General features: G+C 39.3%; 1 protein-coding gene across 2 annotated transcripts; it reads right to left on the bottom strand.

Moving 5' to 3' along the window:
• Nucleotides 1-895: 895 nt before the first annotated feature.
• On the bottom strand, nt 896-25,518 carry LOC106095881 (protein flightless-1). Of its 2 annotated transcripts, XM_059370598.1 has the most exons (7): nt 25,389-25,518; nt 21,025-21,141; nt 19,434-20,724; nt 19,022-19,363; nt 17,871-18,960; nt 1,977-2,406; nt 896-1,897 (listed from the first exon to the last, which is right to left on the bottom strand). In XM_059370598.1, the coding sequence occupies exons 1-7, from the start codon at nt 25,449-25,451 to the stop codon at nt 1,763-1,765; spliced, it is 3,468 nt and encodes a 1,155-aa protein (XP_059226581.1). In that variant the 5' UTR covers nt 25,452-25,518; the 3' UTR covers nt 896-1,762. The 2 variants fall into 2 exon arrangements, with proteins under 2 accessions (XP_059226581.1, XP_059226580.1); XM_059370597.1 differs by having other exon boundaries at nt 19,434-21,141.

Here is a 25,518-nt window from a genome sequence, read left to right as displayed (position 1 = left end):
CCAAGTCTACGTATTCACCGAATCCGCCATCCCAAACAGCCAGCGCAGAGGGGGTTCACCGTCGCCGTAGCCCTCGTAGAATACATCCGCGATTCAAACCTAGCCAGTTCGTCAGACTTCTCCTCGTTTTCCGCCAACACTTGATGGTCCGGGACCCGGCACAAGCTGACTGTCCACATATATCGTGATATCGTGAAAGTCTGGCAGAATCGCCCATTGCGTCATATCCAACCAAGGCCCTGAGGATCCCAAAAACCCCAGTCAGACAGACACACCACCCGTCCAGAAGTCTATGTGACTGCCTAATTCCCAGGAACTCAACAAACACCTCTGCCCCGGTGCCCATTCTATTTTGGATACATCCGATTAAACAGAGGGAACAGAGAATGCCGATAAGGAAAACAACCTCCAAGTCGCCATCGAAGAAGGATTCGCCGCCACATAGTCCGTCGCGGTCCCAGTTCAAGTGTCAAATTGAGTGTCGCTCTGAGAGCACTCCTTTTCGCTCCCGTTATCAGCACCCCCACAATGCCCTGTACCTTCTGTATCAATCCACGACGACTCATCCTCCCCAAGACGCAGTGCCACACCAGACACCCATAGGTAAGACTCGGCCGAACTGGCCTAAGTCCCTTACACTTGCATATCGAGTTGCGACATGAGTAGAGCGCATTCAACTCCCGTTTGACTTTTTTCTCAAAGGTCCTTCTCCAGGTGGCGCAAATACCTAAAAGGCTTTATCCTCCTCTACAAATGTCTAAATAGATCAATAGCTTAAAAGTTGTGGGCTTTTTACCGCTTTCTTGATTTTGGAATACTCAGTACAGATCGGAAGTTTTCTTTAACAGCCGTTTTCCTTTTCGTTTGATGCAAATCATATACAACAAAAGATGGATTAATTTTATCATGTTATTTAATAATTTAAATGTAAATGTAGGGTACAGTTTTTTCGTTGTATTAAAAAAAAACAACATTCAGATAGTCAGCAACTTTATCTACCTAGGCACCGTCGTAACCGAAACGAATGACATCAGTTTTAAAATGACATCAGTTTTAAAATAAAGCAAATACTGGCAAACAGATGCTATTTTGGATTGAGTAAACAGTTTAGAAACAAGGCCACCTCTCGGCAGACGAAGATCACACTATACAAGACACTGATACTACCCGTGTTGTTATATGGTTCCGAGGGGCATAGGTACTTGTGAAAGCAGACGAGGCAGTGCTTGGAGTGTTTGAGAGAAAGACTTTTCGTACAATTTATGGACCAGTTTGCATTGATGGGGAGTATCGGCTTCGTATGAACCACGAACTCTAAGAAATGTATGACGATGTCAGCATAGTTAAACTTATGAAAATGCAACGGTTGCGTTGGCTACGTCATGTTGTCAGAATGAAAGAAGAAACTCCAGCGAGGAAGTCTTTTTGGTACATGCAAGCCGGGAAGACCCGAAGCCCGATGGAAAGATCAAGTGGTGGGAGACACCTCGCAGATTATAGAAGACGCGCAGACAATTGAGGCGCTTGGAACACTATTCTACGTTCGACTAATGGGACAAATGTTCCGTCATAGCCAATTTAAGTAAGTAAGTAATTTATGAAAATTATAATAAACATTATAAATTGGAAAATTATAACGATAAATACATTTGACAAACAAAGTCATGGCAAACAACAATTGAATACTTTGTTAGAGAAAAGAGTGAGTGCAAGTTATAAAAGTGTCCATTCAATACCATGCTTAATTGTAGGCCATCCCAATTTATTCAGGTGGTGATTTATGTACTCCCCATCCATGGAAGCACTTTGTAAAACGCTTGGATTCTTTATTTTTAAGCGTTAAGAATAATTTACGCGGACGCTCTGGTTGTTTAATACGCATGTGCTGTATGTAAACCTATGGTAAAAGAAAAAAAAAAACGTTTTTTTTTTATAAATATTTATATTAATATCCGAGGAAATATTTCATTTGTTACCTGTGCAGATTTGTAGGCCAGTTTTATTTCAACTTCGCTACAGCGCGATCCTAACCAGAGAAACACTTGCTCGCCATTATCCAGAATCATAATGTCGTCATCGGCTAAGTCATCTTGGCAGAAGTCCGTGCATTTTTCCGCTACGGTAAAATAACCTTTTTCATTGGAGCATCTAAACAAACGTGTGTAATTCATATATTCGGCATTTGTATCATAAGGTTTGCGGCCTCCCAATGCAACCCAGAAAAAGTTTTCTGGTTCTTCTCCTTCATTCAGAATTTGTAAGCTAACCCATGGACTGCTGAACATTTCTTCAGCAATATCTTGTATTAGCTTTGCTTCCTCTGGACAACTTTTTGAGCCAAGCCAAACATAGACAATGCCGGATTGCGATTCATCCCCCGTCTCAAAGGGAACATACAAAATGTAGCTGAAAAGAGAAAGGTTGTATTAATATCGTATGCTACATGATCAAACGCAAAGCATTTTTGTTTAAATAATTGAAAATTGAATTAATTAATTAATTGAATTAATTGATTGAATTAATTGATTAAATTGAAGCTTTATTTTTGTTGCTATTGGGTTGAGACTTCTTTGCCAAATACATGTTATTCAGAAATAATTAAGAATGTATGTTGAAAAATATCAAAAACTATACCTTTCATGACACAGTTTAATACGAGTTCAAAACGAGAACATTTTGCCGATCTTTAGCTTCAAGAAAAAAGCAAAATGCCGATTTGGTGATTTTTACTCTGATTTACTGGAACCGCCAACCTTCAAAAAGCCCAAAGGACACGTAAATCCAATATTTATGATTATAGGTACAGCCCACCCCACTCAAACAGATATGTTGGATCTTCGGGACCCTCTCTCCAATAAAATGTCTTTGGTTTGGCACAGAAAGAACCTGTGGATCATTAAAAATGTGGTATTCCACGTGGTGGATTTTTATACCCACCACCGAAGGATGGGGGTATATTCATTTTGTCATTCCGTTTGCAACATATCGAAATATCCATTTCCGACCCTATAAAGTATATATATTCTTGATCAGCGTAAAAATCTAAGACGATCTAGAAATGTCCGTCCGTCTGTCCATCTGTCTGTTGAAATCACGCTACAGTCTTTAAAAATAGAGATATTGAGCTGAAATGTGGCACAGATTATTTTTTTGTCCATAAGCAGGTTAAGTTCGAAGATGGGCTATATCGGACTATATCTTGATATAGCCCCCATATAGACCGATCCGCCGATTTATTATCCGATTTTGCTAAAATTTGGGACAGTGAATTGTATTAGGCCTTTCAACATCCTTCGTCAATTTGGCTCAGATCGGTCCAGATTTGGATATAGCTGCCATATAGACCGATCTTCCGATTTAGGGTCTAAGGCGCATAAAAGCCACATTTATTATCCGATTTCGCTGAAATTTGGGACAAGGAGTTCTGTTAGGCCCTTCGACTTCCTTCGTTAATTTGGACCAGATCGGTTGAGATTTGGATATAGCTGCCATATAGACCGATCCTCCGATTTAGGGTCTAAGGCCCATAAAAGCCACATTTATTATCCGATTTTGCTGAAGTTTGGGACAGTGAGTTCTCTTAGGCCCTTCGACATCTTTCTTCAATTTGGCTCAGATCGGTTCAGATTTGGATATAGCTGCCATATAGACCGATTTCTTGATTTAAGGTTTTTCGCCCATAAAATGCTCATTTGTTGTCCAATGTCGCCCAAATTCGGGACAGTGAGTTAAGTTAAGCCCCTAGACATACTTCTGCAATATCGCACAGATCGGTCCAGATTTGGATATAGCGCCATATAGACCGATATCTAGGTTTTAGGTTTTGGGGCCATAAAAGACGCATTTATTGTCCGATGTCGCTGAAATTTGAGACGGTGAGTTCAGTTAGGCTCTTCGACGTCCTTCTTCAATTTTGCCCAGATCGGTCCAGATTTGAATATAGCTGCCATATAGACCGATCTCTCGATTTAAGGTTTTGGGCCCATAAAAGAGGCATTTATTGTCCGATTTCGCCGAAATTTGGGAAAGTGCTTTGTGTTAGGCTCTCCGACATTTTTATGCAACTTGGTCCAAATCGGTCCAGGTTTGGATATAGCTGCCATGTAGACCGATATCTCCATTTAAAGTCTTGGCCCCATAAAAGGCGCGTTTATAATCCGATTTGACTGAAATTTGACACAGTGACTTATGTTAGGCTTTTCGTCATCCGTGTCGTATATAGTTCATATTTAGATATAACTGCTATGGGACATAAGGTATGAAATTTTCACCGAATTTTGATGAAAGGCCCGGCCGAACTTAACGCCCTTTTACTTGTTAATAACTAATATAGATCTGAAGACTTTCGTAGCGCAGAGATTAGCATGTCCGCCTATGACGCTGAATGCCTGGGTTCAAATCCTGGCGAGACCATCAGAAAAAAATGTCAACGGTGGTTTTCCCCTCCTAATGATGGCAACATTTGTGAGGTACTATGCCATGTAAAACTTCTCTCCAAAGAGGTGACGCACTGCGGCACGCAGTTCGGACTCGGCCATAAAAAGGAGGCCATTTATCATTGAGCTTAAACTTGAATCGGACTGCACTCATTGATATGTGCGAAGTTTGACCCTGTTCCTTAGTGGAATGTTCATGGGCAAAATTTGCAATTTGCAATATAGATCTGAAAAGGACAAATAGCCCTGAATGTGTCGATTACCTGAACTCAGTTTTCGAAATATTTGAAGAGCAATCTATTTAAAAAACAAGTTAAAAGGCATTAAGTTCGGCCGGGCCGAACTTTGGATACCCACCCGAGGTGGTCACAATCCAGTGAAAATTGGATAACTTAAGCACCCAAATTCGGCATGGACATTGAGTGGTCTAATATATATGTCACTATTCAATTTTGTAAAACAAAATATTGGTCTTTTTGGCAGATATATCCAATTATAAACCGATATGAACCATATTAAGGTCGGATATCGTGAGGCTCAGAAAAACGCGAAAAACAGTGAAATCGGGTAATAAATAAAGCTTTTATGGCCTTCAGACCCTTTATCGGGAGATCTGTCTATATGACAGCTATATCTAAATATAGTCCGATCTGAACAATAGTTACGTCAGATGTGGGAAGGCTCAAAATAACCCACTGTTTTAAATCGAAATCGGATGAAAAATAAAGTTTTTATGGGCATTAGACACTTAATTTGAAAATAGATCTATATATTGGGTTGCCCAAAAAGTAATTGCGGATTTTTCATATAGTCGGCTTTGACAAATTTTTTCACAGCTTGTGACTCTGTAATTGCATTCTTTCTTCTGTCAGTTATCAGCTGTTACTTTTAGCTTGCTTTAGAAAAAAAAGTGTAAAAAAGTATATTTGATTAAAGTTCATTCTAAGTTTTATTAAAAATTCATTTACTTACATTACATTACATTACATTTACATTGGGTTTGTGTCAATAGTAACAAATTTATAATATTGAAGGGTAAACATCGGTCATTATAAATCAGTACTCGATATAGGCCAAAGGGTAAACATAATTTTTTTCAAAATCTTGTGAAGGATGGTTTGCGCTATTACAAAGTGACGACACAAAAGACAAGGAGAAGCCTTGTCAGATGAAAATATGAAAAGATTAGGACTTGATAAATAAATCTTTGGGGAGCCGAATATACTAGACGCCAATGTGATGGTCTATATTGAGTAAAATCAGAAGTCTGTTTTGTATTTTGAACTGTGGAAATCGGTTAAGAGGATCACAGGCGACACTTGCACCGCAGACAGCAATCAACGAAAGACTACCAGACACCAGGCCACAATTTTTCACCATGGCAAGCTCGGCCACATGTTTGCAAGACCGGTCGAAAATTGTTTGGTAAAAAGTAAAATGAGAAGTTTCGGCCTTATAACTACTATATGTTTCGATCAATGCAGAACGCCCTTACTAGTACACAGGTATTAGAAAGCTCCTTTATACCTTTAGAAGAAATGCCATGGGACAGGTTATACCTTTAGAAGAAATATCATGGGACAGGTTCAGGCTTAAAAAGCAAGACATCTCGGATGTTGGCTGTCTCGCATGGGATAAGAAAAGCCAAGCCATTGTTCACCATTATCTTACAATTCTAGGCTTCAACATTTCAGTTTATAATTTATTGCCTACACTTGTCTACATCATTTTATTACACTTAGCGACAGTGAGTTATGTTAGGCCTCTCGACATCCTTGTTTAATACGGCCGAGATCGGTCCAGATTTGGATATAGGTGCAATAAAGACCGATCTCTCGATTTAGGGTCTAGGGCTCTCATAAAAGGCGCATTAACTGTCTGATTTCGCTGAAATTTGGCACACATAAGTTATGTTAGGCTCCTCGATATCATTGTTTAATTTGGCCCAGATCAGTCCAAATTTGGATATAGCTGCTATATAGACCGATCTCTTGATTTAAGGTCTTGGTCCCCTAATACGCGCCTTTATTGTCCGATTTCTGTGAAATTTTGTATAGTGAGTTTTGCATATCGGCGCATATCGGCCCAGGTTTGGAAATAGCTGCCATTTATACCGGCCCTCCGATTTAAGGTTTAAGGCCCATAAAAGGTGAATTTATTAGCCGATTTTGTTTAAATTACGCACAATGAGTTGCATTAGAACCCTAAACATTCATACCGAGTATGGATAAGCTCAGTCTTTATTTAGATATAGCTGTCATATAGACCGGCCTCCCAATTTGACTCCTTGAGCTCTTACAACCGCAATTTTTATCCGATTTAGCCGCAATTTTGCATGTAGTGTTCTACCACTATGAGATGCATTTCGTAATTTGGTTACAATTAGTTATCAGCCATATTAGGTGTGAAGGCTTCAACACTGTCTATTAGCTGTACTTTTCCCAATGCATGTGTTTTTTTTTTTGTTTTTCGACAACCTTGTCTATTAGCTGCACTTTTTCCAATGCATGTGTTTTTTATTTGTTTTTTTGTCAAGCAATAAGTTTTGTTTTACTTTTTTTGATTTTTTAATAGTGTTTGCAAGCTGAACATATTATTTTATTTACTATTTATTAGCAGTTTATGTAAAATGATCGTTCAATTTGGAATAATAAAGGGTGAATTTTTTGGAGCTATAGGAAAGTTTTTGATGATAAACACATAAAATTCAGAAAAATGCATGAAATCTTCATTTGAATTGATAGTACTGTCCATATAATTTAATATTTGAAGACTATTTCATGCAAATGTTGACAGTGACTGCGCCTCAAATGATTTATACGCTTAGTCCAATTTTGGCATACTCTTTCCAACATCTCGACCGGTATCTCAGGAATAAATGCTTTAATTTTGCCTTCCAAAGCGTCAATTGAAGCGAGCTTGCCTGTATAGCCATGGGCTTTAACATAGCCACACAAAATAGTTGTTACGCGTGTTGTGTGGCATGTGACACCGTCTTGTTGAAACCACATGTAATGCAAGTCAAACTTTTGCATTTTAGCAAAAAAACAAAGTTGGACATTATCTCACGATAGCGCTCACCATTTACAGTTACGTTACGATTCGCATCATCTTTGAAGTAGGGTCCAGTGATGCCACCAGCCCATAAACCGCATCAATCTGTGACTTTATCTGGATGCATTAGTAGCTCTTGCCATGCTTCTATCTGATCTTCACTCCAAAACCGACAATTCTGCTTTTTTACGTACCAATTTGACCGAAAAATGTGCGTCGCTCAATAGATGAATCTCGAAGAACCTACTTAACAGAGCACGCATTTTGATAATAAAATTCAATAATTTGCAAGCGTTGTTCGTTTGTAAGACGATTCATGGTTAAATTATAGACCAAACTGAAGATGTTCCACATTGAAACAAAACACGAAAAGTGCGTTAGCAGTCAATAGGTTCGGCACGGGATAGCAGTGAGCACCACACAGGCTAGAACATTGATGTCCGATCTGTGTGGAGTTCATTGCTGTCACAAGAAGCTAAGCTTGCGAGCTACCGTCCACAGGTTGCGGATAGTTCAATACCACATACGGAGTAGTTGCAACAGCAATCGCGGACTATCAGCGATATCGAGCGGAGTGTTAGTGAGAGGTCGGGTGGCACGGCTCTTGCACAAATACTGAGTTCCTATGATGCTAGATATGATAAGGTTTGTTATTGGCACCTTTAAATAACCAACGGCCACCTTCATCCCGCGGCAATCGGTCTTTTGGACCAGAAAGAGCTTGCGAGCTACAACAACAACAGGCCCATTGGCTTTGAAATGAAGGCTTATGGCCCCGTAACTCCTTCCATCCAAAGGAAAGGCAACGGCGGCCAATCCTTCAACATGGATGGCTTCCCCTTGTTCATAATCGATTGCTCGGCATATACCATGCCGCCACGCCGATCACCAGCCTCAGCAGAACAGAATAGAAGCAACACCCTTGGTTTAAGAACAATCATCGTTGCCGCACACGCATCATATATTGGGTTGCCCAAAAAGTAATTGCTAATTTTTCATATAGTCGGCTTTGACAAATTTTTTCACAGCTTGTGACTCTGTAATTGCATTCTTTCTTCTGTCAGTTATCAGCTGTTACTTTTAGCTTGCTTTAGAAAAAAAGTGTAAAAAAGTATATTTGATTAAAGTTCATTCTAAGTTTTATTAAAAATTCATTTACTTTCTTTTAAAAAATCCGCAATTACTTTTTGGGCAACCGAATAGCAGCTATATCCACATATGGTCCGATTTGGCCCATTCAAGAACTTAACCAGCGTGCATCAAAAAGACGTATCTGTGCCAAATTTCAGCGCAATATCTCAATTTTTGAAGGCTCTAGAGTGATTACAACAGACGGACGGACAGACGGACAGACACAAGGGTGTGTTTGTAGGGTCGGAAATTGATATTTCGATGTGTTGCAAACGGAATGACTAAATGAATATACCCCCTACCCTACGGTGGTGGGTATAAAAAACCATTAACGAGTGTAGCGAAGCGCACTGGCCAGCTAGTCTCTATATATATAAAAGAGACGCGTGACTGGAATCATGAGATTTTGCACGAATATTGGTCGTGGGTCATAGGCACGGGATACGACGGGATTTGATTTGATATTCGTTCGTTTAGGTACTTAAAAGTACCCAAAAGTACGATGAATGTTTGTAGCTATCGGAAAGGCTAGGAGAATGAATTGGGGCTCAAATTGAAGAGGGCCTCGAAAAAATGCGATTTGAAGACAAACATTTCCCAAAATAGTACCGGAAGTAGTAGATTTAGTACCAATATGGTACTTTCTTTTTAAATTGAGCAAGAGCTCTGAATTTTGGTATATAGGTCAGGGACGTAGGATTTTTTCTTTTTTTTTTTTCAAAACTGAAATTTGCAAGAATCTTCAGTTACTGTGAAAATATTAACGATACCTAAATTATTTTTTTGAAATTTGTGGTCGCTGTTGGGTGCAGGAACTGACCCTGTATTTTGTACTGATTGCCAACCAACTATTAATAGGCCTATCCTCAACTTTCACAGCCTTCCAAGTGTGGGTAACTTTGCGAATATCTTAGTTTTATAATGAAAGTTTCGTCGAATCAGTATTTTGATGCAATTATTTCATTTGCGCTCATTTAGATTTAAACAGGTTATTGTTTGTGTCTGTCTGTTTATTGGTTTGAAATGACTTTTATTTCCATATTATTTTATGCAAACAAACTGAAAACAATGTTGTTGTAGCCACATTTTCATGTGGAGGTGGCGATCCTCGTCAAGTTCCTATAGTTAAGCAAGCTCGTTCCGGTTCAAAGGACCGATCGCCGCGGGAATAGGATGGCCATTGGTTATTTAAAGGCGCCAATAACTCGCCTTGTCATACGAGCATCATAGGCACTCAATATTTGTGCAAGAGGGGGTGCCGCCCGACCTCTCACTGAGACTCTCCGCTCGATACCGCTGATTGTCCGCGACTGCCGTTACAGCTACTCCGTACCGGAGCATTGCACTAACCGCAATATGTGGACGCGTCCGGTAGCTCGCAGCTAAGCTTCTCATGACAGCAATGAACACCACACAGATGGTACCACAATGTTCCAGGCTGTGTAGTGCCCACAGCTGTCCCACGCCAGGATAACATTAAAAATATTAAACTATAACCGTTAAATATTCCAAAGAAATACATTTTGACCAATTTTACGAGGAACCATCTACATTCTGCTTAAATGATGCTGCCAATTTCTTCTTCAAACTTAAATAAAATCGATCGAAAATTCGTTTTTGGTTGAAAAGATGTCCGTTGAAAATTGCTCCCAACTATTGTCGTATATGTTCATAATTTCCATCGTGGCTTTATATGTCCTAAAGTTTTCCCAATTTATTGGAGATAAAATAAGAAAAGGTGGTAGAACTAAAAATCAGTAGCACGAAAAGATTTCTACGTTATTGCAGTTGTAAACTTTTTTCTTTCTTTGCCTACTTATTGAGGTCAAATGATCTAGCGGCCAACGTAAGTATCATATAAAACAACGTAGGACCAACGAAAGTGTCATATAAAACAACGTAAGACCAACGAAAGTGTCATATAAAACTTGCCCTCATAGATAAATGTTTGCTGACTGCTATTATTTAAACAAATTTCTTCATTTAAGGTGGGCATTAAGTTCGTGTTTCACAGTGAAAATTAATATTTTTACGATTACTTTTTGTACAATAGATAAAAGATTTTGGAGCAAAAAGACTTTTGATTTCATTCATTAGGGCATTCCCATAATTTATGACAAAATTGTTTGTTATCATTGATATTTTTGTAGTTTTCCAAAAAAGATATCGTGAAAAATAGGAGTATGTCACTGCCAAACACCAACTTAATACCCACCTTCTTGTAAATATGCAATTTGACTCATTGAATTTTATTAAAGATTTTCTTACAAAACGCATAAAGAAGTCATTAGTCGCAAAATCTTTTCACTGTAAAAAGATTTTCTTGGAAGAAAAGCAAAAATTCAAAAAGTCAATTTTAAAATGTTTTAATTAATATTTCACTGTGCTCAATGCTACGGTCAAAGCCGACAGAATTTCTACTAGAATTTTCGTCTCATAATCACTATGAGCTCCGCATAAATTGCCTTAAATACTGTATTGTGAATTATGAAATTCCAAGAGAGAAAAAAAGGAAATGATTTTATTTGAAGAAGTTATTTTAAAATGCAAATTAATCTGGGTGATCATTTCGGGGTTTTAAAATTGTGTTTCCGAGTCCCTAAAATTATTCATCTGATTGCTGGTGTAATTCGAATAATTTATAATTAAATATTACTAATTATTCTTTAGAAAAGTTTTTCAGACTAACAACAAAATATTTCATTTCAAGTTTTTTGCCTGTTAGGGCGATGATCACTAAATTTCACAATTATTGTTTGTTTCTGTTTTGAGATTGAGCTCAATGAACGGATGTTTTCTCTGCAAATTGAAAAGGAAGGCCAGAGATCGCAACACACACCTACCACGCTTTTCGTCTTTGGTTAGAAGAGTTTTCAACCATATTAGGTGTGATGGCTTTAAGAGCCGCACGTTGATATGTTGCATTTGTATCGTATTTATTGCGAAAACGCCTCTATGATACAAACACCCCATTAACCACGCTCGAGCATCCAATCAGAAAAGACGATTTACATTAGAAATGTTACATATTATTGACACCCCTACAAACAAACGTATGAACTTTACGAAAAACACAGACAATTGTGCTCAAATTTACAGGAATTTGGTACAAAAATACAGACAACCAGTAAGGAAGGACAAAAGTCGGGCGGTGCCGACTGTATAATACCCTACACCTACCCTATAATTTTGATGGACCTCGGCGAGCAAATATGTTCAAACTGTAATCACTACGGTTGACAAACGACAACATTATTGCAAATTGCCCAAAATCTGACGAACATATATATATGAGCTATATCTAATTCTGAACCGATTTCAAGCAAACTTCTCAGACAATGTGGTAGTCGTCGAGGAAACCGTTGTGCAAAATTTTGGCAAGATTGGCCAAACAATGCGCTTGCAATAGCTCTTGGGGTAAAAATCAGTCGTTGAGCAAAGCGTTGTACGAAGTTTTGCGAAGATTGGTTAATAAATGCGCTGGCAGTGGCTCTAGGATTGAAAATCGGGCGATATATATATATATATATATATATGAAAGCTATATCTAAATCTGAACCGATTTCCATGAAATTCACAAGTAATGTCGAGAATCATAAAAAATTTCGAGAGAATCGGTAAACAAATGACCATTTTTTTGCATTATTACTAAAAATCGGACGAACATATATATGGGAGATATATTCAAATCTGAACCGATTTTTTTCCAATTTTAATAGGCTTCCTCTCTTAGCCGAAAAACATACCTGTACCAAATTTTAAGACGATCGGATGAAAACTGCGACCTGTACTTTGTACACAAATTAACATAACACAGACGGACAGACGGACTTAGGTAAATCGAATCAGAAAGTGATTCTGAGTCGATCGGAATACTTATCAATGAGTCTATCTCTCTCTTCCTTTTGGGTGTTACAAACAAATTCACAAAGTTATAATGCCCTGTACCACAGTAGTGGTATAGGGTATAAAAATGAGAGATCTTTAGTTGAACTTGTGTGCTGCATTGGAAAAGTCGATTGTTTAGTTTCCAAATGTATAAATATTTTGAATTTTTTTGTAAAATTACTTGTTTGTTAAATTTATAGTTCAAACCCTGATGAAGATCACCGGCGGTGATCGAAATATTGCTAAAAATTAAAAATAAAACAATTATTTAAAACACCAACACATGATTTTTGTAAATTGTTCGATGGCCTCGAGCCAAACCGAGAAGACAAAGTTAGAAAATTATTTTGTTGTTGTAAGGGCTTAGGAAATAAAAAGATTTTTTTTCAAAAATTTTTAAAATACAAAATATTTAAAAAATTTCTAGGTCAATATAAATTCCCCAAAATTATGAATACATAAAATTTCATCAAAATCGGACAACGATGGTCGATGGTCAAGCGTAGTGAGTTAAAATTTTGTCTTTAAAAATATTTAATGAAATTTGTCTAGAGAAAAAATTTTAGAAAAATTTTGTTTGGGACAGACTAGCATAATAAAAAGACTTTAAAAATGTTTATGCAAAATGTAATGTCGCAAAATGCAAAGTTTTATTGAAATTTTGGCTTAAAAAAATTGTCGAGGTGAGATTTTTTAAAGAGAGTTTTTCGCTGACATTTATTCCTTAAAAAAACTCATTAAAATTTAGTATTTAACAAAAAAATTCATTGAAATTTTTTTTATTAGAATTTTGACTTTAGAAAAATTTAATTAAAATGTTGTCTTTAGATAGTTTTAAAAAAATTTTGTCTTTAAAAAATAATTTCGAGGCGGGTCCCGGCCCGTGATGAAGTTTTGTCATTAGAGAATTTACGCTGAAATTTTATATTTAGATAAATTTCATTAAAATTATAATTTTGTCCTTAAGAAAATTAATTTAAGGCGGCCCTGGCCTCAGTAAAATGTTCTCTTTATAGAATACTATAAATATGAAATTTTTTCACTTTAAAAAATGTTACTGAAGTTTTCTGTTCAGCATAAATTTTATTTAAATTTTTTCTTTAGACAAAACCATTTTAGTGAGGCTGCGATGCTGTTGCGTAATGATGAGGGCGGAAAGAAACATTTTGAAAAGTAGCTTTCGAAAAGGGAGAAAAAAATTGGTACCGCAATTGGTGCCAACTGGTACTTTCTTGACGGATTGAGCTAAAGCTCTGAAATTGGGCATATAGGTACAAATAATTCGTACATCTTGGTACCAAAAATAGTGCAATTTTGTACTAAGTAGCATATTTTCGTGCACAGCGAAAATATGCGACATCTAGAACTAACCAATTTGATAAACTGATCTTGAAAAAAATATTATTTGAGGTAAAAAGTCGTACCAGAAGAATTGTAGAATAAAACGTAATTATAGTCCCGTAATTGGTACTTTCATGACGGATTGTGCTAAAGTTATCAAAAAATAGGATATAATTACACACGACAGTATATATTGGACCACTATGAAATTGTTTTGAAATTCGTACATTTAGGTACTAAGGCGTACAAAATTGTACTTTCCCTAGGGATTGAGCTAGAGCTCTTAAAATTTGGAATACGGGTACACCTTAAGATTATATACTGGGCGACTACAAAAATTGTTGGAAATTCGTGTTATTTGGTAATTTTTTTTAAATGCGTACATAAAGGTACTAAAGCGTACAAAATGGCACTTTACTTACAGAGTGAAGACATATTCGGAGTGATTAGACGAATTTTTTGAAATTCGTACATAAAGGTACTAAACTACTAAAACGTACAAAATAGTACTTTTTTACAAACCATTTAAGTCACTCGGAACTGATGGAATATTTCCGGTGTTACTACAAAAGGAGACAGACTATCAGGCGCCTCATCTGGACACTATTTTCACAGCTTGCCTAGGACTTGCATATACTTCGAAAGCCTGACAGGAGGCATGAGTGATATTTATACTCAAGCCCGGCAAGGCAAGTTTTGCGACACCAAAGGCCTACAGACCTATAAACCTTACGTCCTTTCTACTCAAAACCATGAAACGTATTGTGAAGACTGAAATCTGCCTGTTCACAAAGAAGACGAAGTTGGACCAATTTAATGCACCACGTTTCCGCAGCGAAACGATTTCGATGTCTGACAATGTCAAATACTTAGGAGTGATCTTGGATAGTAAACTGCATTGGAAGTGTCACATTCACGAGCGTACTAAAAAGACTCACAGATGTTGGACACTATGTAGACGGACCGTAGGTTCGAAATGGGACCTGAATCCGCGGTTAGTCTACTAGCTCTACAGGAGCGTGATCAGACCAATACTTACTTGGGCCTCAGTAGTTTGGTGGACTGCTATACAGAATAAGTGCAACATAAGGACCATACAACAAATTCAGAGAACATATTGTCTTGGCATAGGGGGAGGGTTTAAGCTTAAAGTTAAGGGATTTCCTTTTTATTGCCGAGTCAGAACGACTTGTCGCAGAGCGGCGCCACCAACAGTATCTGCTGGGCTGCTATCGCAGTGACCACCTCAATCACCTTTTTGTAAATAGGCATCCACCACCCAGAGATATCAGGATGAATGGGTCTACATGATCGCGAGCGAGAGGTTCAGCGTTACAAGAGAGATCCTTGGAGTTTCAGGCGGGTCTAGCTAGCAGGCACGGTAGCAAAAGCGGTGAACAGCTACCGAGTGAACGAAGTTCTCGGACATCGACCGCCACCCATTGAACTTTAAGAAGTTATCCTCCCTTGGCAAACCAAATTAGTTCTGGCTCCATTGTGTTCCGGCAGATGCAGCCGCCCCAACTCCTCCAGAGCTAGGATTGATGTCAGCGTGTAAGATGTATGTCCCACCTGTTTTACTACCCTATCCCATTCGTCTTAAAACCACATCCTTCTGGGCGCAGAGTTCCTATGTCCGGATACTTAACAGAACCCAGCAGACGAATGGATGAGACACAACACACTGCTAAAACAACAAAAACTTAAACTGGTGTTAGACGATATGTATTCTCATATCCATTTTCAAATGTAGCAACTCTGAAAGTTGTACACATTGTGTGATACGTATAAAACATTTAATATGAGGGCAGTTCGGAGGGCGGCATTCTGGCAGATCTGAATACTATTCCACTGCGTGTCACAAAGCTGACGAGACCACAGTGGCGCTGCATAACTTACCACAGACCGGTCAATTGCTTTGTACGTGGTCAACAAGGTTTCTTTGTCTGCACCCCAAGTGCTGCCGGCAAGTGATTTGAGGACCTTGTTTCTACTGTTGACTTTATCGCAAATTGCTGTGTCATATGGGGAGAATGTGTAAGAGCTGTAAAATATGACGGCAAATACTTTGGGACACTTGATGGTCGGAATAATTTTTCCATCAACCATCGCAGTCAGCCCAGAATTCACCTCACGCGTATTTGTAGTCAACAATGTGGCTGAAGATTTGGTGGCAGATATCTTCAGATTTCTTGCAGCTTGGGCGGAGTAATGCCTCAAACGCCTTTGCTACTGGTGAGAGAAGGGAGTTCGGTCTGTACGACTCCTCCAAACTCGGGTCCTCTCCAGGCTTCAGTAGCGGGATCAATCCGCCCATTTTCCAGACATCGGGAACGATAAGATTGTTCAACGACAGGTTGAGAACAGAAGTAAGGTACTCAACTCCAGGTAAATCCAGATTCTTCAATATTAGAGATTCCGTCGGGACCCATCGCCTTGGATGATTTGGCGCCACGGATGACATTCGTGACTTCGCCCACGGTAAATTGTGATGGCTGTCCATCGGCTCGGAGACCACGGACAAGGCGAATTGCTCAGCTCCTTGTCCTGTCACTCTCGGGATGCACAATAAATTGACGGTTGAACAACCTGGAGCATCTCTTCGGATCAGTCACGGTTACTTCGCCAATAGTGACTGAGGTCCTATCATCCCGTCTACCGGGGTTCGAGAATGACTTAAAAGTAGACCACAGCTTGCCTAAACCGGTGCCTAAGTTACATTGCTCCAAGTATTCCAGCCACAAATTCCGCTTATGTTCGTGGACTACCCTGTTTATTTCCAAATTAAGCTCACTGATTCTGGGGTTAGTGGGGTCCATACAACGAATACCATCACGCTCGTCTGCGAGTACCACTTCCTGAGCCGGGAAATTGGGATGTACTTGGGGTATTCGATCGGCTGGTAAAAAGCGAGCGGCTGCTGCGTTAATGATGTCTCGGAATTTCCTCTCCGCCACAAGCACATCATAGGGAAATTGGGATGTACTTGGGGGATGTACGCTTCAGTTCACTGAAGCGGCGATTTGTATACTCTCTAAAGCCAGCCCAATCGGCCTTATTCTGATTGATTAAGGTCCGGCGTTCAGAGGTTATGAAGTCGGTTGGTCGATCGATGGTGAGAATTATGGGGAGATTGTCTGACCCCAAAGAGATGACGGCTTGTCAGGATACGTCACTCAGGAGATCGGGGATGCAATGAAAATGTCTGGCGAGCTGCTGCACCTCCTCGTAATCCTAGTGGGGTCATCCTCATTCATCGTGCAAAACGCGGAGCCTTCAATCTGCTGGTCGTTACCAAGGGGAGAATGCCATGAAATGTGATGCGCATTACAGTCCCCTAGGACCAGACGACTATGGCCAAATAGTAACCCGCTTATGTCGGGGTTGTAAGCTTGGCCATTAATTGGGACACAGCTACCAACCGGCGCTATGTACACGTTGTTTAGCTCTATCTTGGCAGTACCGGACTTGACTGTTATCCCCATGTAGGAGTCACAAGCCCCAGGCGCAGGCGAGACGGGTCTATATTGCACGGAATTGTGTATTACGAAGGCCAATCCCCCACCTCCTCACCTTGTATCCGTGACCACTGTGCAAGCTGCAGGTGTTGGTCTGCTTTGTCTCCCGGATTACTGCGACCAATATGCTCTTCCGACTCATAAAGTTCACAATCTCATCGATCTTGAAACGGAGGCCGTTTTAGTTTGGTTGCAAAAATGATACACTCCCCGACATTGGCATGGCAATATTGGGGCTGGGATGCTGCCGTTGCGTATATTGTCGCACGGGAGAGGTCGGGGGTCACATAGTCTGACGACGTGGACGCAGAAGGCGACGACGCCGACGCTTGTGACCCACTTCTGGCTAGTGAAGTGAGGCCAGAGCAAGATCGGAAATTTACCCACTCCACCGACCGATCATGGAAGCGGCCATTGTTTTTACTCTGGCCATTGTTTTTACTCGAATGTTTTTAAATCGAATTAAATATTGAAATATTTGTAATTAAAAGATTATACCTACCAAAATGCAGAATTTAAGTGTATCGCATCTGGTTGAATTTGTATAAGACGAGTTGTGAGTGCTCCGCCATTGGAACGTAAATGGAAAAACTCAACGATAGGCTTGGTTTCGGGACTCCTTATTTTGTCCTTGCGCTTTCCTGTATGAATTATGAATTTACGTTTGAAGTGTGCCAAAAATTTTAGATTCTCTTGCTGTTGATGTATTCGCACCACTTCAAGTTCTTCGCCAAACATTGTTTTGAATTTTTTTTGTAAAGTGAATGTGAATGTAAGCCATCCCATGTTTCCTGCATTGCGACCTTGCCAGAAGTATACAATGCATTGTATTTCATCGTCGGGAGGCGGTTTGCTATCATCCGGTTCAGCACCCTCTTCATCATCATCTGCTGGTATGCAATAGCGACAGAGAAATACGTAACATTCTGCTGTATGGAAATGACCCAGTTCTTCCTCGGGTAGCCGTACAAACTTTTTGCCTTCCAAAACAAAAGCTTCCATAGCTTCGAGGTCATAATTCCAATCTTCCTCCAACTGTTCTGCTTCTTTCAGTGGCATCGGATTTTGGCGAGGCATGAACAGTGCAGCCAGATCTGCACGCGTCTCCTGCTGTTTTGCCCACTTTGTTAAATCCGCTCCGGTCTTTGCTACAGAATTTGCAGTTCGAGTAAAATCAACGGCCATTACCTCGTCCCAACCAATGAATTTCGATTTGAACATTTGTGTTTCTGCCCCTTCTTGCAAACGCGTAACGAGGGCGTATACAGGCCTCGAAATCATATTAAATAACTCTCGGGATAGTTTTATAGCAGCTGCTCTAACCAAACGCGTGGATTTTTTCCCAAACCATACGAACAAATCGGTGAAGCAGTCTAGAATGTACACGTTTTTACTGACCAGCAAAGAACTGACTAATTTGTGATCTGGTATTTCTACTTGAGGCAATTCCAAATAGCCCATACCCAACTGAACTTGGTAAAGGCGAGGAATCGATGGCACAAAATTCTCTTCAACGTGTTGCGGTATTTTCTGTTGGGACGCTTCTTCGGGGTCAGCATTAAGATAACGCCAAAATTCTTCACTTTCATTTCCTAGATAAATAATGCTTTATAAATGTTCTTCTTATTGATGTTGAAACTAAAAAATCATTACCTTGCATTTCCACAATTATTTCACATTTGTTCTTTCGTTCAGTTTTATTGATTTTTTCTGCCATTAAGCGTGTCTTCGAGTTAAGTGTGTTTTTGGAACACCTTCCCAACCAAATGTACATTTTGATGCCACAGTCTAGCATAAAGGAATATCTGGGATCAAGAGAAGCGAAGCTCACAGCAACTGGTTCCATATGAACCGAAGCACCAGAACCGTGTACACGATACAAACGTATGGTATACAACATATCTTCGACAGTGTAAAAGCCAGTGGCGGTTCGACCACCCTCAATATATGTAACCTCTGTGTCGAAAAGTGCCAGAAACTCTTCAGACTCGTCATCTAAAAAATAAGTATTTAGTTTTTTAAACCGTGTAACCTAGCAAATGTGTGTGTGTGTGTGTGTACATACTTTGTTCCTCGCGGATGGTTCGGCAGCGGGCTCCCAAAAAGTTTCTTAGATTAACTGCATGAATAGCTGCACACGCCCTTTTATCGAGCGTTGCTTCATTACCAATCCAGAAGTAAATTTCCCAATTCAATTGTCCCAGGTCATCGTAGCTTGATTTAAGAACGATGTAACAATCACCTTCGTAAAATTTTCCGTGAGCAACTTCTTCAATTTTATTGGGAAGAAAATTTTCAATTTCCCAAATTGTTAAACCGGGGCACTGTCCATCCTCTTTTTCAAAAAATTTTGAATAATCCAATTGTGGTTTTTCCAGCGACTCATCCCATCGTTTAGGCTTTAAGGATTCGGGGCGCGTTTCATCAGAGTCGTTGCACCAAGATTGATTTGCCTCTGCTTCGTCCTTATCCTTTGCTACGTCTTTCATTCCCTTAAGTATTTTTGCGGAATCTTGAGCTGAGTCGTTGCGGGGACCACGACGTAGCCGAATTTTACGAGCTGTAGAATCTTTTGGAGTGGAAGTCACAGGAACTGATGGTGGGACTGCCGCACCTGCTAAGCGCAGTTGGGTCTGCAGAGAGAAATCTATATTGTAAAATTCCACACCCGAACCTTTAGTAGCTTCTGTCGGCTTTGGGGGCATTATCAAATCGGGATTATTACGCAAATCTAGCTGGTCCAGACCATCCAAGAGATGTATGGCATCGGGTAACGTAATTAGACGATTCGACGATAGATTTAATCGTTTCAAGGATCCACATCGGCAAAGTCCTTCGGGCACCATTTCCAGCAAATTGTTGGAGGCAGAGAATATCTCCAAACTGCAAAGCTTTCCTATTCCTGATGGGATTCCCTCAAAATCCAGGCGATTGTCATTGAGATACAATCGACGCAATTGAGCCAGCTTGCATAACGAAGCAGGCAGACTTGTCAACTCATTGCGCGATAAGTTAAGCACTTCCAATCGCTGCCAATTCTCGACACTGGAGCTGAGTTCTGTAATAGTGTTCTCGCTCAAATTCAGTCTTTTCAAATTGGGCAAATTGTAAACACATTCTGGAATTTTGGAAAGGTTATTTTGCGACAAATCAAGCTCCGACAAGTTGGATAATGTGTCCAGTGTTGTAGGAAAATTTAAAAGTGTGCGTTGTGTATTTCGCATATTAAGCACCTCGAGATTTTGGAGTGATGGAAGTTGCCTTAATTGAAATAGCTCCAAAGGGTTATCGGCCAAAATCAATGTTTGCAAATTTGCAAGCCTTCTAGTTTGTGGAGGTAATGTTTCTAATTTGTTGTCCGACAAGTCCAAAAATAGTAGATCTGTGAGGTGTATAAACAATGCCGTCGGAATGGCTTCAATATTATTGTGGCTCAAATTCAATACCAGAAGGCTTTTCGCTTTCTCCAAGCCTTCTGGAACTTCCTTCAATTTGTTGTGCGACAAATCTAATGTGGTCAACTCTTCGAGGTGAAATAACTCAGGGGGCACCCCGCTACTTTTTATACAATTTCTTCTCAAGTTCAGAGATCGAAGGCATGTCAATTCCGTCAGTTCACCAAAGAGTTTCTCCAGCTGGTTATTCTTAAGGCTCAGGTGCTCCAGCTTAAGCAAATTTCCCATCTCCTCGGGAATATATTTCAATTGCGTTGCATCCAAATTCAGCCATTGCACCCGCGTCATCAATTTCACCGCAGATGGAAAATTATTATCCTAAAAGAAATGTACGATTACTCAAAATGAAACACATTTCCTTGATTGTTTGATAACTTTAAAATAATAATAAGTACAAGCCAAAAATCCTATAAATCACAATATAGAGCACTGTACGCAAATAAGTGGATGTAAATTGTATGAACAACCCAACAACAGAAATGAATAATCAATCCTATGGCAGCCGGTTGCACGTACCAGATTGGCTCGATGGAAATCTTTCATCGGCAAGGGCTGCAGCCTCAGTGTACAACACACTGCTACAACAACAAAAACAAAAATTAATAATAAAATTAATGAGTACTGTTCATTTGGACAACATGGCGTAGCTAACACATTGGGTTTGTGTCAATAGTAACAAATTTATAATATTGAAGGGTAAACATCGGTCATTATAAATCAGTACTCGATATAGGCCAAAGGGTAAACATAATTTTTTTCAAAATCTTGTGAAGGATGGTTTGCGCTATTACAAAGTGACGACACAAAAGACAAGGAGAAGCCTTGTCAGATGAAAATATGAAAAGATTAGGACTTGATAAATAAATCTTTGGGGAGCCGAATATACTAGACGCCAATGTGATGGTCTATATTGAGTAAAATCAGAAGTCTGTTTTGTATTTTGAACTGTGGAAATCGGTTAAGAGGATCACAGGCGACACTTGCACCGCAGACAGCAATCAACGAAAGACTACCAGACACCAGGCCACAATTTTTCACCATGGCAAGCTCGGCCACATGTTTGCAAGACCGGTCGAAAATTGCTTGGTAAAAAGTAAAATGAGAAGTTTCGGCCTTATAACTACTATATGTTTCGATCAATGCAGAACGCCCTTACTAGTACACAGGTATTAGAAAGCTCCTTTATACCTTTAGAAGAAATGCCATGGGACAGGTTATACCTTTAGAAGAAATATCATAGGACAGGTTCAGGCTTAAAAAGCAAGACATCTCGGATGTTGGCTGTCTCGCATGGGATAAGAAAAGCCAAGCCATTGTTCACCATTATCTTACAATTCTAGACTTCAACATTTCAGTTTATAATTTATTGCCTACACTTGTCTACATCATTTTATTACACTTAGCGACAGTGAGTTATGTTAGGCCTCTCGACATCCTTGTTTAATACGGCCGAGATCGGTCCAGATTTGGATATAGGTGCAATAAAGACCGATCTCTCGATTTAGGGTCTTGGGCTCTCATAAAAGGCGCATTAACTGTCTGATTTCGCTGAAATTTGGCACACATAAGTTATGTTAGGCTCCTCGATATCATTGTTTAATTTGGCCCAGATCAGTCCAAATTTGGATATAGCTGCTATATAGGCCGATCTCTTGATTTAAGGTCTTGGTCCCCTAATACGCGCCTTTATTGTCCGATTTCTGTGAAATTTTGTATAGTGAGTTTTGCATATCGGCGCATATCGGTCCAGGTTTGGAAATAGCTGCCATTTATACCGGCCCTCCGATTTAAGGTTTAAGGCCCATAAAAGGTGAATTTATTAGCCGATTTTGTTTAAATTACGCACAATGAGTTGCATTAGAACCCTAAACATTCATACCGAGTATGGATAAGCTCAGTCTTTATTTAGATATAGCTGTCATATAGACCGGCCTCCCAATTTGACTCCTTGAGCTCTTACAACCGCAATTTTTATCCGATTTAGCCGAAATTTTGCATGTAGTGTTCTACCACTATGAGATGCATTTCGTAATTTGGTTACAATTAGTTATCAGCCATATTAGGTGTGAAGGCTTCAACACTGTCTATTAGCTGTACTTTTCCCAATGCATGTGTTTTTTTTTTTTGTTTTTCGACAACCTTGTCTATTAGCTGCACTTTTTCCAATGCATGTGTTTTTTATTTGTTTTTTTGTCAAGCAATAAGTTTTGTTTTACTTTTTTTGATTTTTTAATAGTGTTTGCAAGCTGAACATATTATTTTATTTACTATTTATTAGCAGTTTATGTAAAATGATCGTTCAATTTGGAATAATAAAGGGTGAATTTTTTGGAGCTATAGGAAAGTTTTTGATGATAAACACATAAAATTCAGAAAAATGCATGAAATCTTCATTTGAATTGATAGTACTGTCCATATAATTTAATATTTGAAGACTATTTCATGCAAATGTTGACAGTGACTGCGCCTCAAATGATTTATACGCTTAGTCCAATTTTGGCATACTCTTTCCAACATCTCGACCGGTATCTCAGGAATAAATGCTTTAATTTTGCCTTCCAAAGCGTCAATTGAAGCGAGCTTGCCTGTATAGCCATGGGCTTTAACATAGCCACACAAAATAGTTGTTACGCGTGTTGTGTGGCATGTTACACCGTCTTGTTGAAACCACATGTAATGCAAGTCAAACTCTTGCATTTTAGCAAAAAAACAAAGTTGGACATTATCTCACGATAGCGCTCACCATTTACAGTTACGTTACGATTCGCATCATCTTTGAAGTAGGGTCCAGTGATGCCACCAGCCCATAAACCGCATCAATCTGTGACTTTATCTGGATGCATTAGTAGCTCTTGCCATGCTCCTATCTGATCTTCACTCCAAAACCGACAATTCTGCTTTTTTACGTACCAATTTGACCGAAAAATGTGCGTCGCTCAATAGATGAATCTCGAAGAACCTACTTAACAGAGCACGCATTTTGATAATAAAATTCAATAATTTGCAAGAGTTGTTCGTTTGTAAGACGATTCATGGTTAAATTATAGACCAAACTGAAGATGTTCCACATTGAAACAAAACACGAAAAGTGCGTTAGCAGTCAATAGGTTCGGCACGGGATAGCCGTGAGCACCACACAGGCTAGAACATTGATGTCCGATCTGTGTGGAGTTCATTGCTGTCACAAGAAGCTAAGCTTGCGAGCTACCGTCCACAGGTTGCGGATAGTTCAATACCACATACGGAGTAGTTGCAACAGCAGTCGCGGACTATCAGCGATATCGAGCGGAGTGTTAGTGAGAGGTCGGGTGGCACGGCTCTTGCACAAATACTGAGTTACTATGATGCTAGATATGATAAGGTTTGTTATTGGCACCTTTAAATAACCAACGGCCACCTTCATCCCGCGGCAATCGGTCTTTTGGACCAGAAAGAGCTTGCGAGCTACAACAACAACAGGCCCATCGGCTTTGAAATGAAGGCTTATGGCCCCGTAACTCCTTCCATCCAAAGGAAAGGCAACGGCGGCCAATCCTTCAACATGGATGGCTTCCCCTTGTTCATAATCGATTGCTCGGCATATACCATGCCGCCACGCCGATCACCAGCCTCAGCAGAACAGAATAGAAGCAACACCCTTGGTTTAAGAACAATCATCGTTGCCGCACACGCATCATATATTGGGTTGCCCAAAAAGTAATTGCTAATTTTTCATATAGTCGGCGTTGACAACTTTTCACAGCTTGTGACTCTGTAATTGCATTCTTTCTTCTGTCAGTTATCAGCTGTTACTTTCAGCTTACTTAAGAAAAAAAGTGTAAAAAACGTATATTTGATTAAAGTTCATTCTAAGTTTTATTACAAATGCATTTACTTTCTTTTAAAAAATCCGCAATTACTTTTTGGGCAACCCATACATACATATGTGTGTGCAAAGGCCTTAGATCCAACTTGCATTGTTGCAACTTGTAAGTTCAACTTTACAAATTATATTTAGAAGAGCTCTTCCGCGACCAAAATTGGTCTTCCACGAAAATGATTCATTAATGATTTTCACAAAAAAGTGTAGATCTGCTTAGCAGCAAATTATTAGTGATAGCTAGAGTACGGATTTTTATGCAAAATCGAAATTAAACTTCCTATTATTATTTTGCAATAAAATGTAATTTTGTAAACATATAAAGTATTTTTGGAAAAAAAGACAGTTTCGTTTTTTCATAAAAAAAAATGTGGCAAAATTTCGATTTTGCATAAAATCCGGACGCAAAAAATTGAGCATGGATATTTTGCTCACAAATCTTTTCCCATTTTTAGTGACGGGATACCTGTCTAAAAAACACTTTGTTTGTAAACAAACAGGCCAGCGTCTCAGTGGCTGAGCTTTGCTGCTACGTTCATCAGATGACAAATTGATTTGACATGAATATTTATACGTCATATCAATCTGTGTTTTTATTACAAAAATATTCGACTGCAATGGGTTGGTTTCTATTGAATTTCAATTGAAAATATTGACGAAATACTCAATGTGGAAATGATAACCATTGCCTCAATCTTTTACTTACACTGAAGTCATTCTTTGTAAAATCAACTCCCCGAATAAAAGGCAGTACTCCAGTATTAGCCATATTTTCACTATAATAAAATATTAAGACTAATCGATTCGTCTTTTTATTATGATGAAGTCGAAGTCGA

This window comes from Stomoxys calcitrans, chromosome 5 (genome assembly GCF_963082655.1).
Source record: "Stomoxys calcitrans chromosome 5, idStoCalc2.1, whole genome shotgun sequence".
Lineage (NCBI taxonomy): Eukaryota > Metazoa > Arthropoda > Insecta > Diptera > Muscidae > Stomoxys > Stomoxys calcitrans.
The sequence above is the reverse complement of the archived record's forward strand: the minus strand, read 5'-3'. Positions and strand labels throughout refer to the sequence as shown.